The sequence below is a fragment of the Neopsephotus bourkii genome, unplaced genomic scaffold (genome assembly GCF_033783945.1).
Source record: "Neopsephotus bourkii isolate Nb327-2 ecotype Australia unplaced genomic scaffold, CSIRO-AGI_Nbou_v1 NB_1765, whole genome shotgun sequence".
Taxonomy (NCBI): Eukaryota; Metazoa; Chordata; class Aves; order Psittaciformes; family Psittacidae; genus Neopsephotus; species Neopsephotus bourkii.
The window spans coordinates 5,142,002-5,158,235 of record NW_026902239.1 but is presented as its reverse complement, the minus strand read 5'-3'; the positions used below and the strand labels follow the sequence as shown (position 1 = coordinate 5,158,235).

Genomic DNA, 16,234 nt, shown 5'->3' with positions numbered 1-16,234 from the left:
TCTCCCTCAAAAAAAAAGGACATCCTGTATTTTCTAAATTATAAAACTGTGCCTCAGGACTTACGTGAATTAACCATACGTATCAAAGGCTAGATCCTGCCCCTGATAAGGCTGATTTAAATTCTGCGTAACAGCAGTTGGGGATTCACCTCCTAACAGAATTCAGGCATCAGAGCTATTTCCATGTTTGCTTTCTTCCATGCATTGCTTCAGTGCTGAGTGTAGCTACTCTACCAGGCAACAGAAACTTGCAAAGCTTCAGTGATTCCGTAAACAGGCTTCAGAACAGACCAGCCCTTCACCATCCTGAGAGCTGAGGGAACACAGAGATACCAAGTCTTATTTGCTCGCCCCATCTTCTGCTGAATTGATAAAATTGCTGGTGGATCTGCCAGTCTTAACGCTTCTGCCTCTATTATTTTTCCCCAAAAAGATCAACTAATTTAAGCTGAAGTTGTAAAGAAAATGACTTGGTTAAGCCAACATTTTCCATTGTTCTGAAACTAATATTTCACTTCTAATTTTAAAACTCCTAAACTTCCTACAAGATACACTCCACAATACAGACAACTGTACAAGCTCTACACCACAATTTGCAAACTTCTGACTATTCTGCAACCTAACCACTGGATCACAAGTTCTGAATTCTTACCCAGGCTCTGCTTCAGAGCTAGAGCAGTACCTGAGGCAAGTCAGTCTTCCTACAGTATAGTTCTTTATCTGTAAAATCATACTAACAGTATAATCCATCCTTACTAAGATCTCAAGATAAACTCACATTTCAGATTGCAATGACATGAACGAAGTAAAAACCTGTACACTTAGCTCCAGAAAACAAAAAAGAAAAAAAAAATCACCAAACCAAACCACAAAACCTTTGATTACAGCTCTATCGTGGAGTATCAATTCTACTATCTAAAAAAGGGTGCATTTAAGTGGAAAATTTTCACACTTCCTATGTCATGTAACCGTTATTCTTCCCCCCTTCTGATTTATTATTTCCATAAATTAAATAACTAACCTATATGAGAATGGGAAGTATCAAATACTTCTGTCTTTACCTACTGCTCCTAAACCAAGCTGCCGTAGTCTCTGCAAATGTCCTATTGACAACACAGATGCACTCTGCACAAACCGTTATCTACATTATGCTTTCACATTCATACAAAATATATTGTTAAACAGATGCCTCTTGTTTGACCTTTCCAGATCCTTTTTCCTTTAAGCTCGAAACCACTTAGTCTTTACTTACAAATCCACTTTCACAGAACTTCTTGCTGAGTAGACATATGGCACATCTGAATAGCTTTCAAAGCTCAACTCTGATGTTATCGAACTGCAACTTAGTATTCAAATTACTTCCCTAATAAAACTCTCCTCCAAAATGTTAACATCCCACTACTGCCTTTAAACAAGCACATTCTTTTTAAGTTTAGAAAACTCATGAAAACCTCAAAGGTATCTTCGCACCATCAATGATTTCATTTCACCTTAAGATTTAAGAAAAAAAAAAAAAACAACAACCAAATTTAAGAAAAGGTTTTAAACAACAGATGTTATTGGAAAGACTTTTAGACCATCACTACCTGTGCGGCTCCTGTGATCATATTTGGAATGAAGTCCTTGTGGCCTGGAGCATCCATCAGTGTAATTACTTTAGTCTTTGTCTCAAATTTGGTCATACCCACATCCATTGTCACTCCCCTTAAACAAAGCATACATGCAACGCACCATTAAAACTGCTTCAAAAGCTTCATCAAGTAAGCTATAAAAAACTCAATCCTGAAGTTAGATGCTTCATAGCTTTCATCTGATTTAGCCTGCACAAACAAATTGAAAGAAACCTGCTTGCTGGAAAAGCAGAGCTCTAGAGCTGCCTTTCAGTAACTCCAGTCATGAAGAAACAAACACCCAGAATTCACAGTACTAACTCCATGCACCATGTACTATGTCCCAACAAGCTCAGTGAGAACATGAAAATTGTACTCTGTATTTAAGTCGGTGCTAATTCCACTTTTAACATTCAGTTCTTGAGAAAAAGGTGACATAGAACAATGGGAACGTAGCCAAGAATAATAAAAAAAGGTATGTGACTATAGGAATACAGTGATACATTTGCAAAGATCTACATGCAGAACTACCAATTATCAAGGAAGGATTACAGCACTTTGACTCAGTTCCACATCTCACTAACAAATCACAGGTTCTGCACAGGATTTGACTAGATGAATCCTATCACACACATACATGCATCTCAGTAAGCCATCTGCATCTCCCTTCACATATGATGAAGGCTGGTATTTTCAAGGGACAAAACTTCTCATGTTAGCCTAGATACTCTAAAATATGCTACTTCTGGTGACAATATAAACTAACAAAATAAACCTCCCTTACTGCCTTACTCCATGTTCTTCAGCATCAGTTTTCATTGTGAAGGTTATCTTTTCAACTGTAAGAGCTTACAAGCTATGAAACCTCAAGTTTACAAGTGACTGTAAAAATATAAACATATAAGAAAATGTTTTTATTATTTTCTGAAAGCAGAATATCATGTATTTAGCTTTATAATGCTCTTAGAAACTCCTAGATTTTTTTAATTTGCTTTACTGCTTCCTCATTAAATACTTTTTCAACAGGATAAAATTAAATTTTAAATTTTGCATTTCAAGCTATTACAAGCAATTTGTGAAAAATACAATTTTATATTCAATGTAAGTCACATGATGAACTGACATTTCAGTACTTAGATTATAATTCTGACACCCTTTCACAGAAATATTTAAGATAGAACTTTTCATATAAAATTATAAGCAAGCTGAGAGAAATTTGGCAGCAATGAACCAATAAGGCAGCTTTAAATGAACTAACTTGGCTACTAGAAGCATTCTGCATTTATATTTTTTCACTACACTCCACAGCATAGAAATAAGAGATACTCAACTCCTTATTCACATTTCTTATAGCCCAACAAAGATATCACTTTTTCTTTTGGTAATATGTACTCATACAAAGAAAAATATTTGCTAATAAGTATTGAGTATCTTCAAACATTTAGGATATTTCTACCAAAGCATTATTACTAGATCTGTATTTCCTAACAAACACTGTTCTTTCAGAAAAAAAAAAAAAAGAAAAAAAAAAGGGGTAATCTCCATTGAAAGATATTTCTACCTTTCTCTTTCTTCACCCGTTTCATCCAAGACCCACGCATAGGCAAACGAAGCTTTGCCAGCCTTCTTAGACTCTTGCTCGTATTTGTGCATAGTTCTTTTATTCACATTTCCCAAAAGGTAGAGCAGATGACCCATCAAAGTACTTTTACCTGCATCAACATGTCCTATAGGGAGGGAAATAAATATTAGAATAATTTTATTAATTTATGCATTTTAAACATAGTACAAGAAGAAATATACTATAACATGAAAATCAGATTCACTAATAATCCTTATGTAATCCATAAAGCCTCACAATCCTGTAAAACAGAGATACAGAGAGTTTTTATTGAAACTGTCAGCATGACATCTATATAGCACCTCCAAATTCATACTAAAAAGAACACACTGACAGAATGAAACCAAACCAAATTACATTTTACTGTATTGTCCTAGTCAAGGACATCTGAATGCATTTTTTCCAAAGAACAACAACAATCAAGCAGATGCAACTAAAACTAGTATGAGATTTTCCTTCCCTGTAGAGAGGACAGTTTTGCTTCTGTATCACTTCCAGATTCACTTAAGAAAATTTTTAATCTCTATGTGTGTCAAAATGTAATTTAACAGTATTACCTATTACCACCAAATTAAGCAGTTGCTTTCCTCCTTGCCTCTTCTCCAACTCTGCTTTCACATCTATTTGTTGTTTTGTCTTTCCTGACTTTTTTACTGGAGTAGGCACTGTATTTTGCTCTTCTGAAACCTGCGCTACTTGTGAAAGAGCAGATTTTGAGACTGCCTCAGGTACCCCAGAAGTTACACTGGCATCTTCATCTGACAGTCCTTTCTGAGGTGCATTAGCATGACCATTTTCTTCAGCAACCACACTAGGGGAAACAAAAAACAAAACAAACAAAAAAAAACACACAAGAAGTGACAAAGAAGCCATAGAAATGCAGGAGAGAAACTGAGTTTTCCCATCACTACCATATAAGCCCCGGACAAAGAGTATGTGATAAGCCCATTAAGGTGGAAGTGATAAGCAGCTGGTTACAACCTGCACAGATACCAGCTCTGAACATCTTGTCTGAAAAGCACTCTGTACAAAACCAAGATAAGAAATAGTCTTGCAAAATACATGAAACAGATAAACAAGAGCTTCCCACAAGCCACTTTTTTAGAGGGAAAGGACAGTTGTCCAGAACTACAAAAAGCTGGTGGTCTGAACTAAGAGCCCAAGTCAACTTTGAAGTATCGATACTAAGACAGCTTCCACATACATTACAAGTACTGCAGCTGAATGTAGCTATATTCTATTGTGAGAAGAGCAATACAGCATAAAACATAGCTACTAAGCATACCTGAGCTGCAATTTAAGGTGCAATGTTTATATAGAGTTACATTTATCATTACTTAGAAAAGATATAACTGGTAAAAACTTACAGGCATCTAGAATCAGGGACTATAACAATAGGACAAGGATTAATGGGTTTAAATTTAAACAGTGAAGTTCAAGTTAGATATAAGGAAGAAATTCTTTACTGTGAGGGTGGTGAGACACTGGAACAGGTTGCCCAAAGAAATCCCTGGCAGTGTTCAAGGCCAGGCTGGACAGAGCCTCGGGCAACACAATCTAGTGTGAGGCAGTGGTGTTGGAACTAGATGACCTTAAGGTCCTTTCCAACCCTAATCATTCTATGATTCTGATTCTATGACTAAGGCAATTTGGATTCCTCAACTTCCCTTCTCTAACACCCTGTTCTCCCATAGCTCACCATACTAATCCTAATAGTAAATAATCCTAAATATATTATTCTCTTACACTGACTTGTAAATGGGATTAATTTCCTAGCTTACACAAGTACTCTGAGAATATACATGATTCTTCACCTGTTATGACAAAGATGACCACTAAAAATATATGCTATGTAACACCTTCAAGAGAGCAAAAGCTTTCTTGTGCCTGACAGAGCGTCATGGTGAGGCACTAATGCAAACAGCAAGACAGGAAGAGAAGCAGTTATTACAGGTGTGACAAAACTGTAGCACAGCAAACTTCAATATACAAACTACTATTCATTGCAATATGTGGAAATACCTACAAAATACTGTATTTAGAACTTCATCCAAGAAGAGGCTTCTTCCCATGGAAAACTGGAAAACTTTTCCAATGCAGTACTGCCATGCTGTGGGCTGCTTTCTTATGGAATAGATTCATGCAGGCTCTCAAAATCAACTGTCTCGACATTCAGGGTGAATTTTTCACTCTCTAGTGGTTCATATATCACTGCTTAAGGTTCTCGAATAGTTTATAATTTGGGTGGTGCAAAGCAAGAGTGCTAGATATAAATGAAATAATGAGTAAACATGACTCTAGCCAACATAACATTAGGCCTTCCTACTTTTTCAGTGGTGGAATATTTGAACAGTCAGTACACAGCTCCACTTAGAATTCTACAGGTTTCAGATTATTACCATGTTTTGGAAATCTGAAAAACACCTCTGTCATGATAAATTAAAACTTGCAGTTTCAGAGGAGAAACATCAAAATGCACAGAGTGTATGATCTACTTACAGAGCATCTCTGATGAGATAATTCAGCTTTTTGCTGACCGGTGTCAGGGAAGGTAGAGTAAGTTTATTGCTATGTACCTAATGGAAAATGAGCAGATGAAATGTACAATTCCAGTCTCACAGAAGTACATGAAGCAGGATGCAGCAGCAAGATCCTGACAGTTAGTTATTCCTTATCACAACCAGATGAGTAGTTTACTGAAAGCTTGTTAACAGCTCAGAAAATTACAAAGGAGCTTCTTCTCTAACAGTTAATGAGAAAATGAATGACATTAAAAGCACTTCTCAGTAAGCCTTTTTCACTGAGATTTTTCAAAATTACTGAATTGAAAATTTCTGTCAGAAAACAGAATACCATATTAGTACCCAGTATGTCACTAGTGCAGGCAGTTGAGGCTATAAACAAGTAATTTGCATTAGCAAGCATCTTTGGTAGCAAAGTTCCAACTTGGTTTGAGTTATGTTCAACTACCATTTTTATTTGAAGGAAGAGCACTTCCTAACTAATTCCTTGTGTCTTTGGACGAAAACTTGATGGAACTTCCAAGAGTTGTGTCTGCTTGCCAACATCTGTGTCTGTCTGCCACATGACTGCTAGCCACTAACGTGGAACCATTTGATTAAGCAACTCTTGACTTCTCTGAAATGACAGAACCACTATGCACTTTGTTTGTACGTGCACTGAAGTAATGTAATCAAGAAAGCTTGTTCACCAGCAACTCAGACACAAATGTCAAAAAGAGCTTACCACAGCTTTTTGTTAGGAAATCAGCCAACATACAAAAGCCTGGCAAGGCTGGCAAGGACAAATATGTAGTCAAAACTGCCAAGCCAGAAACTTTCTATATTTCTTGCCAGCAAGGACCATACGAGTAAACTGAGTAAAAGCTATGGTTACATCACTGATTTCTGAAGGAAAAATAAGAAATAAAACATACATTGTCATAGAATATGTTAGAAGACACTCAATCTCACACAATTATTGAAAAGTTAAAACTACCATGCATTCAAAGAGGAACCTGGAAGCTTATCTAATGAAGATTAACTCTGCATAATTAACTTTTAAACACTGTTTTCAACCTTGTAGTCTAGATGCTTAGTGAATTATTTTTATGCAACCGACTCTTTCGGAGTACTTACAGTCATTACAGGAATGTCTACATTTATTTCCCCTTTCAAAATTATTAATTAGAATCATAGAATCATAGAAGAGTTTGGATTGGAAGGGACCTTCAAAGGTCATCTAGTCCAACACCCTGCCATGGGCAGAGACATCTTCAACTAAATCAGGTTGTAAATCAAGTATTTACCAAAGTAAATCCACAGCTGACACCATTTTAAAATACTTATTACGTAACATTGATCAGGCTGGTTAAAATAATCATCCTTTTCTGCTCACAACTTATTCTGGCATCCTTCATGATTTAAGAAAAAGCCTTGTAAGTAGTTTTGCTACAGCATCAGTTTGCTAGAAGTGAGTAAACTCCATTTTCTGTAGACAATCGGTAGACTACAAATACTCAGCAACAAAGGCAGTCAATGTTGGAAGCAATTCATGACTTCTAATAATGCGTTCATTTTAAATAAGATTCATTTATTATGAGGTCATACCTCATAACAAGACTGAATCATAAAGATTGAATAGCTAGTCAAAGAATGGTTGGTTAGTTTTGCTAATTCTAGGCCACTAGTTTTAAAAACATGGTCCATGAATTATCTTTAAGATCCCATAAAGATTACAACAAAAGCTAGATCATACGTATTGTACAATCGCTTTCTAATGGTGCTTGTTCCAACACCATACAAGTATTTGGGGGTGAGATTAAGGGACAGTTATAGCTGATTTAAAACCCAAACTGCCATGAATCATTTACAACACTGTGCTTTTGGTCAGTGATATAAACTATGTACTTAGAAATCTACATTATTATAAACTCTTTGCAGTACATTTATCAATGCATCAGTAACATAAAAGGGTATGAAAAGAATCAAAAGAACCAGCCCTTCTGAGGTGTTAATAAACACAGATTCTTCCTGTTCCCTGACACCTCATCCTTATGCTATCAATATTCCACAAGGTAACTGTAGAAATAAATTCCCAACTCTGATAATCATGGAGCATGCTTTGCTTTGTTTTTTCAAAGTTTAGAAACAAATGTGTATCAAGTCATTATAAACTTGGAAGACAGTGCTAGTACTTCAGCTAACCACAATATATTTAGCACAGTCTTTACACAAAAGAGCTAGTCAAGCTTCAAGTGGAATCAGGAAAGTAAATGCCACTATCCTACAGAAAAGGAAAAGTATGACACAAATATGGTCAAGACCTTCTCCCCCATTCTTCATGTCAAGGTCCTAGTGCCTTAGTGGTGCTTCCACAGTTGCCTGTAGGACAGAAGAATAAAGGAGGCCACCACAGACTCCTTGAACCAGGGATCTTCAGACATGCCCAATAACTTTACTATTTAAATTGTGCTTTCTTCCATTTTCACTGACTGGCTATGCTCCAGATCCCATGCTCTTTTCCAAATCATTCCACTTCTTACCTATTCCTCCCACTTAAAGCTAAATGCCTAATATATATTCAATTTTTACAACACAGGCTTGCTCTTCATCAGTAGAATTTCAACAGTACCACTAAGTAACTCAGGTGAATTTTAAAAATAAAAAAAAAAAAAAAAAAGGAAAAGAAAAAGATATCTTTGCAGTACTGAGGATTTACCTAAAGGGATTACCAACAGGTTCTGAAGGATTCATTTTTTCTGCCACAAAAATATATTATGTCACTTAACTGGAAGCAATCATGACGCAAACTATTTCAGGTTCCCTGAAGAGAAATACTGGCTGAGAACCATGTTAGTGCCAACTATCTTCCCCCAGAGAGTCATAACTATCCTATTCAGGAATTACTCCATTTCAAAGATAAGGAAGCATTCTTTCTTATCTCCTCCTTCCCTATGGAGAAGGCACACATACACAAGGTGTGACAAACGCTAAGTATCATAGATACGCAATTCTGTATTTTCCCCTTTTTTTTTATAAACAAACATTTAGTCATTTTTATAGCTAAAAAAAATCAATCACTACTATCCAGAATTACCTGGCATATATTTTTCACTCACTTAAGATTCCTTTCTTCTTATAAGCTTCTACCTAAGTTAATTTAATACACAAAAGTCCCCAAGAAAAACTGCCATTTATAAGAAGTATGGTAGAAATATCAGAGATGATTGTGAAATTCCTATCAACATCACAGCACCTTCAAGTCCAGTTGTCACATTCAGAGTCACCGATCAGTACAGGCAACGGTGAAAAAAAAAAGTCCCCTTTTATATACTGCAAATCTCAAACAGCACAGAAAGATTCTGAAAGGTCCAGAATTTTTTCATTTGGAGCTTATTGCATCTAAGCAGCTGAATGAAAGTAAAGTCTCTTAGCAATGATATTTAGCAGTATAAAGGGAATAATGACATCAGCTTCACTCCTTGTACTAAAGCTTAAGAGACTAAAGATTCAACAGCTTGTTTTCATTTAATTATCAAACACGCACAACATACTGTAAAATAAAGACCATCCTTCCCTCTTATTCCCAAAAATGCTTTCGAGATCAGAACTACAAACGCTTCAGGATGAAGTGAGGATGTTGGTACTGCTTACACTTGTGAATTTTTTCCTGAGGATTAACTATGAAATTTCTTGCATGGATTAGGTGGCAAGATCTGGATTCAAAACCAGAGGCATATCAAAGAAAGAAAAATCCATTAACCATTCTTTATAGAAACAGCCTAATGTGGTGGGAAGGCACAGGATGCTACATGCAATGATATTTCATGGACTATATTCTGAATGCACAAGCTCTGTCCTCATATGTATCTTTTAAGTATTCACTGCTGGCTACTGTTGCATGTAGACTTAGATGCCAGTTTCCACATTCTCACAAGACATCCCCTCGACAGCTCCAAGTGAGAATAAAATTAGAACTACTGCTCAACCACTCTAATTTAGCTATAGCATCAGGAGGACCAATTTCTCTCTGCAACAGTTGTACCCTGGACACCTGTTAATAAAAGCTGCAGAGGAAAACAAAGTTTAGCTAGAAGTAATTGTTTTGCCCATAAATTATTCTTAAATGTATTACTTCCTTTGAAGAACAAGCAATTACAGTTAAGATTTATTGATTTCATAATTCCACTTAGAGAACTAAATTTAAAATAAACGAACCCCAAGAAAGTTCAGTATTCTATGAAGCGGATGTTTAAATAATCTGACTAGCTGATATCTCTCTGCACTATTCATAGTGAAAGGATTTGTTAAACTCAAAACGTGAGGTACCATCTTCTGAAAGTAATTCTGAGTCAAACAAGAAGCTGAGATGGTGAATTCTGGTGAGTGACACTAAAACTGCTGTAAAAAATAGAAAACAAAAAGAAGAAAACTTCTACAGGTGCATCAGTCTGAAAGAAGTGCTACTGATGTACCTTGATGTACGAGGGCTTGGCTTACCATGGAACTTCAAATCCCATAGATTGTTTCTTTCCAGACACTGTCATTTTGGTAATTTTTGGCACAATTTCACAATTGGCTGACTGGGAATCCCTTGTTTTACCTAGCAATAGATAAAAAGTAAGTTTGAACTTAAGGTTGTGACTAACAGGTGTTAAAGTTTAACAAGTTACATTACTTATCTTCAACTCACAGATACACTACTTGCATGTAGTACATGTTTATGCAAAATAACCTACCAACAACATTTACACTGAAAATCTCATCTGCATCTCCAAGCATCCATAGGACATCTACACCATTCAAGAGCTTTACTCCCAGCAGTTCTACAGAATGCCAGAAGCATTTCATGCAGTATGAGGATGAAGAAACACTTTGCAGTTGCTCACTAGCTGATTAACTCTTGTTTAGTTTTTTCTTTTGCCTTAATATTTTTGAGCTTCAAGTCTGCTGTAAAACAATGTCTACCTCAGGTACTGCTAGCAGCAGCACATGCTACTAGCAGGCCTTCCCCGAAACCTGGAAACAGAGTACTCTTGTACTGCATTACACAGAAGACACCGAGCAAAACCCAAAACCTAGCTAATTTAAAGGTTATTTAGAAATACTTACCGGAGCTGAGTAACTTAACTACTTTAAATATATCAAATTTTTCCCATAACTTAATTGAAACCAAAATTACAATAAGGTTTATTCTTAATTTTGTGAAACTAGTTTCAAAACTAATGGCACTGTACCTTGTGCTCTGAAGGGTATTATACACACAGGAAAGCAAAACAATAACCTGAATTCAGAATTAAGCTGCAAATTTTGAACAATCTTCACCTACAGATGTATCAGAAATGTGGAAAAATGCCCCTTCTCTTCAAGTAATAGACCAGTTTGGCTAGTCACAGGTCGAGTGAACACTTATTCTGAAGGACAATTTAATCTTTTAAGTTTTTCAGATTACTACTGTAAAATAAACTGCTGGAGTCATTTTGGTCCTATTCATTTAGGTTAACTCTTTATTGTGTTCTGAAGTGTGACAGCTACACCTTTAAAACCACAGAATCACACTGCTTTATATGTAAAGTTGCGGTCAAAGCTGCCAATGATTTCAGGTAAGGAAACAGAATACCACAGACATATCTATAACAGACAGCATACCAGAAAAGCTGTTGTGCAAGTTTTTGTAAACAATGACGCTACAGATTAAGAGATTCTTATTTAATGTCAGACTCTAACTTCATCTGCCTCATTTGCCTTATCTGCTGATACTCATTTTATTTATATGCCACCTGGAGATCTCTGGAACAAATAGTCTGTATATGCATTATTAATAATTGCATACCATGTGCACTGTAAGTAAGGAAAAACAGTAAGAGAAATGAATGCAACAGTACAAATCATGGTTTACAATAATCACAAATTATGTAACTGACAAACAAATAGTAAAGATTCCAAACAAAAATTCTCAGATCACTGGACAAGGACTATAGTTAAGCACAAAGATTTTTGTTTCATCTTCAAGCTCCTACATAGATCACCTACAGCATTTTTTTTAATAAGCAGTTAACCACTTGAGTTACAGTAAAAATGACATTATTTTTGATACCAACTTGGTATGTCTTTCTCCACTTTTAACAATTTTCAAGCAGCCACCACTTTCAACTGCCAGTTAAACATGAATGCTTTACACATAATTTGAAAAACAAATTATATTAACTCTCAGAAAATACCACGTTTGAAATCAGGCTGCTAATAACTAATAAATACAAAAACCTGAAATTGAAATGAGATTATTTGAAAGATAACAATTCATATCACATAACCTGAAAACAGTTTTCAATCTACAAGCAATATTTGCTATGTATGATCCAAAATCAAGTGTCAAAAGGTTTTATATCTCTTTAATCAGTTTAGAAATTAAGCTGTACTCTGTACAAATACATTGGAGTGTTTTGATACTGATCCAAAGTGAAAGGTACAAGGACACAAAATACATTCAACAAACCAAGTATCTTGACACAGAAAACACAGAAGTTTTAAACTACACATTAGGAAACACTAAAAGTTGAAGGAAGATACAAACAGACATTAACAAAAAGCAAGAGAAAGTACAGTAATTGCCCATCAACAGCACTGACATTCTGGGTGGGGGGTTTTTATTCATTTTTATAAAGCACTAACACATCAGCATAGGTGAAGTGAGGAAGCAGACCAGGATCATATAAGGGCAAACCAAACCATGGAAAGTAACCGTGGCATGGTGGCATTCAAATAGATGCCAAGGATTATTAGTAACACTACTGACAGAAGCATCAAATTTCTTTTTCTGACTTCAATGAACAATAAAATCAAGCAGCACATCTGAGATAAAGACCAAGTCTGTCTTTTGTGAACTGCAGGCACCATTAAAGATTAATAATCATGGGCTTCATTACAAAGGACACAAGGCTGGGAAAGGAGCATACCTTACTATCTAATCTATAGGGCACGGGAGAAAACTGTATGATAAATTTTTATCTGCTTTAGCAGGCAATGCAAAAGCTATTCAGCACTTAACAGATCATATGCAAATCCTTAAACTGCACCTTGGAACTAAAAGGAAGTCAATGCACAATGCTGATATGATTTGTAAAATGCTCCTTAATAAACAAACAGAGTATCCTATGGCAACTGAAGTGCACTAGAAGCCTACAAAAAGTTTTAGGTGCAGTAATCCCCATCTGATTAGGAGAGGAGCAGCTCTGAGGAAAATTAACCTCTGAAGAAAGGATGTAAAGGATATACAATTTTTTGCTAAGAACATATTCATAGAGTTCTTCATGCCTACTGCCATTTGAATGTTCTTAACATATACCCAAGTAATGACATTTTCCAAATCAAGAATACATATAGAAACGAAGACAAATACATCTTTCATAAACTCCTTAAGAAGTCCCAATGCCTCCTTGCTACATTTCACTATTCCAGTATTGCAAAAACTAAAAATAAGAGTAGATGGATCACATGCAAGTAAATGCACCAACTGGCTGACTGCAGAGCAAGAGATTTTACTGAAGAGGACACCATAAAAATTCAGGAAATTCACTAACTTAACACTAGGAAAATTAAATTTTCCTTCCATGAAAACAGTACACAGGCATTAATTACAAAAATGTAAAGGCTCATCAGCATGATAGTTCTCACAACTCAGAGTATTTAAAGAACAAAACTTATAGCCTATTTTAAGCGAAGTAGTTTTCAGACATGTATCTGGAATTTAGACTGCACTGACATCAGAATACCTAGATTAAAGTGTACTCTAGCAAGAACTGAAACACTATTAAAAAACAAAACATGCCCTCATGCATTTTGTCTCAGTATTCAATTAGGAGGAGCCTAAAAACAACGGGAACAGATCTGCACTGCCATTACTTCAGTGCAACTATGGCAATGTGCGATAACTTGACATTCAAAGCTCTTTTCCCTTTATTATTCTTCTTTGAGGTTATTAGAAGTACAACCCCAAAACCTCGTAATAATAAATAAAGTATTTCAGATTGATAAACAGGACACAGACATGTATTTATGCACGAAGCAAGTAAAACATAGTGACAGTTTTTAAAAATTGAAAGTCTCCCTGGGTGCTCAACCTGGAGCTGAGTAACTGCATGGATATAGTCAGCAATCTTCCTTTACTGCAAGCAACTCCCTACGTTTCCTTGGTAAAATTGTAAAGAGTACCCGTAAAATATTTAAATAAACAAATCAAAATATTTTGGCTTCTTTACCATATATAACAGGCTTGAAGTTCTTTTTTCAGTTTTCCTGTTTTCAGCTTTCCAATATACTTACATTGAAAGGACAGGAAGATAAAAATTGGGGTTTAATCCTGTAGGAGAGATGAAAGTTATGTTTCAGTACTTGGAAGAATTGTTTATCCATCTACTCTGTTCCCAGATAGCTCAGAGGTACATAAAAACGACTGGAGTCTGTTAAACAATCACCATCTCAAAAAAAAAGACATGTTGGCACAAAGTGAAACAGGGATATTGGTGTATTTGAATAAATGCATACTAGCAATGAGTATTTAAATCCACACTGGCTTTGTTCAGATGGCCACTTTTTAACAATAGTAATAAAATTCCAGCATTTTCGATTCCTATACACTGAGGCTTCTCCTCCCAGTTTGTCATCCTGTCAAAGAAGAATAGTAAGTGAAGTACAATGGCACTGAAATTAAAATTTTGCTCAGCTGCACCACTGCACAGCCTGCTTCTGATAAGGTGAACCAGTATTTTTAATATACCTGAATTCAGCCTGAGAAACAAGGAAGGAAGAATGTGAATGCTAAGCATGTCTTGAGTCCATGTTTTTTCAGGTGGAAATCTCACACAAAACAACTAGCAGTGTTAACAGCACTGGCAAAGGAAGTCACCTCCAAGGGAATTATATATTACTTAACTAGTCAGATTGCAATTTCTTTTCTTTAAAGCTTTAAGTCATCTACATGCTTTTGAAATTTTTGCTTGCTTTATATGGATTCTTCTATTTTCAAAAATGGTACAGGCACTTAAAGAAAGCTGCATACTATTTCAATTTTGAATGGGACTAGAGAGCCTAGATGTTACTGACACTAAATAGAATTAATTTACTTAAGCAGGTCCTTCCTTTCACTGTCTAAACTAGCACTGCCATGGAAAAATATGCATCTAACACCACGCTTTCTGAGCTAGCAGATACAATTTGCATCCTTTGCTCTGCGACAGACTTTCTATATAACCACAAGCACGCCACTTGCACCTCTGTCTAACAATTACACAGCAACAGCCACCAACTGCATGAAATCAAAAAGACAGTGCACTGGTTTTGTGCACCTTTTGATGAGCTTGTTCCAAGTATGTTTTGTGACTCATTAATAAAGGAATAATATTTTTTTTTGCATACACTACTGGCAGTGCAACTATTAAGTGTATTAGTGCCAAGAGAAGCATAGAAGAGACAGTTCTGTCTGAAAAGATTTAATAACTGAGGCCTCTTTCAAGGTAACATTTCCCTTACTATAAGCTGTGCTATGATTTAGAACTAAGGCTTCTAGCCTTTAACTAAAACATTTCACTTGCCTCAAAACCAGTATTGTATTTTTCTCCCATCAAATTTCGTATCACTTAGGAATAAAACAGTAAGACAAGGAAATATAGAAGTTTATCAAACTAAAGAGATTATTAAAAATTTATGTATTCAACTGAATTATTTGACACTCATAAATTCTACAAAATGCTACAGGACATGGCATCAACCTGCAGTGAAGTTTAAGGAAGTTTGCCACAGAGCACACTGGATCTTCAGTGACAGTGATACTGAGTATTAGTATTACCAACATACGATAGCGCTGGGAACAATATCAGAAGTCCAAGACTCTCAACCATGTCCCAGCAGCACACAAGACAACTACTAAACTTAGAAGATCCCAGTTTCCTAAATTTACAGTTTGCTAATCTTTAAGCCATTCCACCTGCATGGAATTTGCTGTGCACTGATCTCTATAGCCCACTACTTACATTTCTTTGGATGTAAAAGATAGTGCCAAAGTCACACATGAGAAATAAGCTCAACATACAAAAATCCTTTATTATGCAAATATATAAAGCAGCATGGGGAACCTGGGAATGGAAAAATTGAATTATTTAGAAAAGTCTCTCCCAAACTTCTTTGGATCTTAAAAAGCAGCCCTCCAAGGAGCACCTCTGATAGTAGAAACACCACCTAGTTCTAATAAAAACGTGATGTGAAAAAAAGTTAAAATGTTAACTTCATTATTTAAATTATACCAGTTTAAAATATCCATTTTGGGAAATGCATGCCATTACATTATTATGAATTGCAATATACAAACGGGTGCTCCGCAACACCCAAAGAACTTACGACAATAATGCAATAGTCCAAAATAGAAAATGGAAAAGGCAACTTGCTAAGTCACCCCCAGTACTAAGTACTAGCACACAGCCATTCTAAAGATACTACTTAAAAACATT

General features: G+C 35.8%; 1 protein-coding gene across 3 annotated transcripts in view; it reads right to left on the bottom strand.

The window, feature by feature from the left end:
* The window catches only part of HBS1L (HBS1 like translational GTPase), a 56,163-nt gene that overhangs the window by 13,250 nt on the left and 26,679 nt on the right, over positions 1–16,234 (bottom strand). For all 3 annotated transcript variants that reach the window (XM_061378135.1, XM_061378138.1, XM_061378139.1), the window contains 4 exons: positions 10,233–10,335; positions 3,789–4,042; positions 3,172–3,337; positions 1,587–1,704 (listed from right to left, as the gene is read on the bottom strand). In XM_061378135.1, the coding sequence (XP_061234119.1) occupies positions 1,587–1,704; positions 3,172–3,337; positions 3,789–4,042; positions 10,233–10,335 (641 nt within the window). The remainder of the gene's footprint in view (positions 1–1,586; positions 1,705–3,171; positions 3,338–3,788; positions 4,043–10,232; positions 10,336–16,234) is intronic.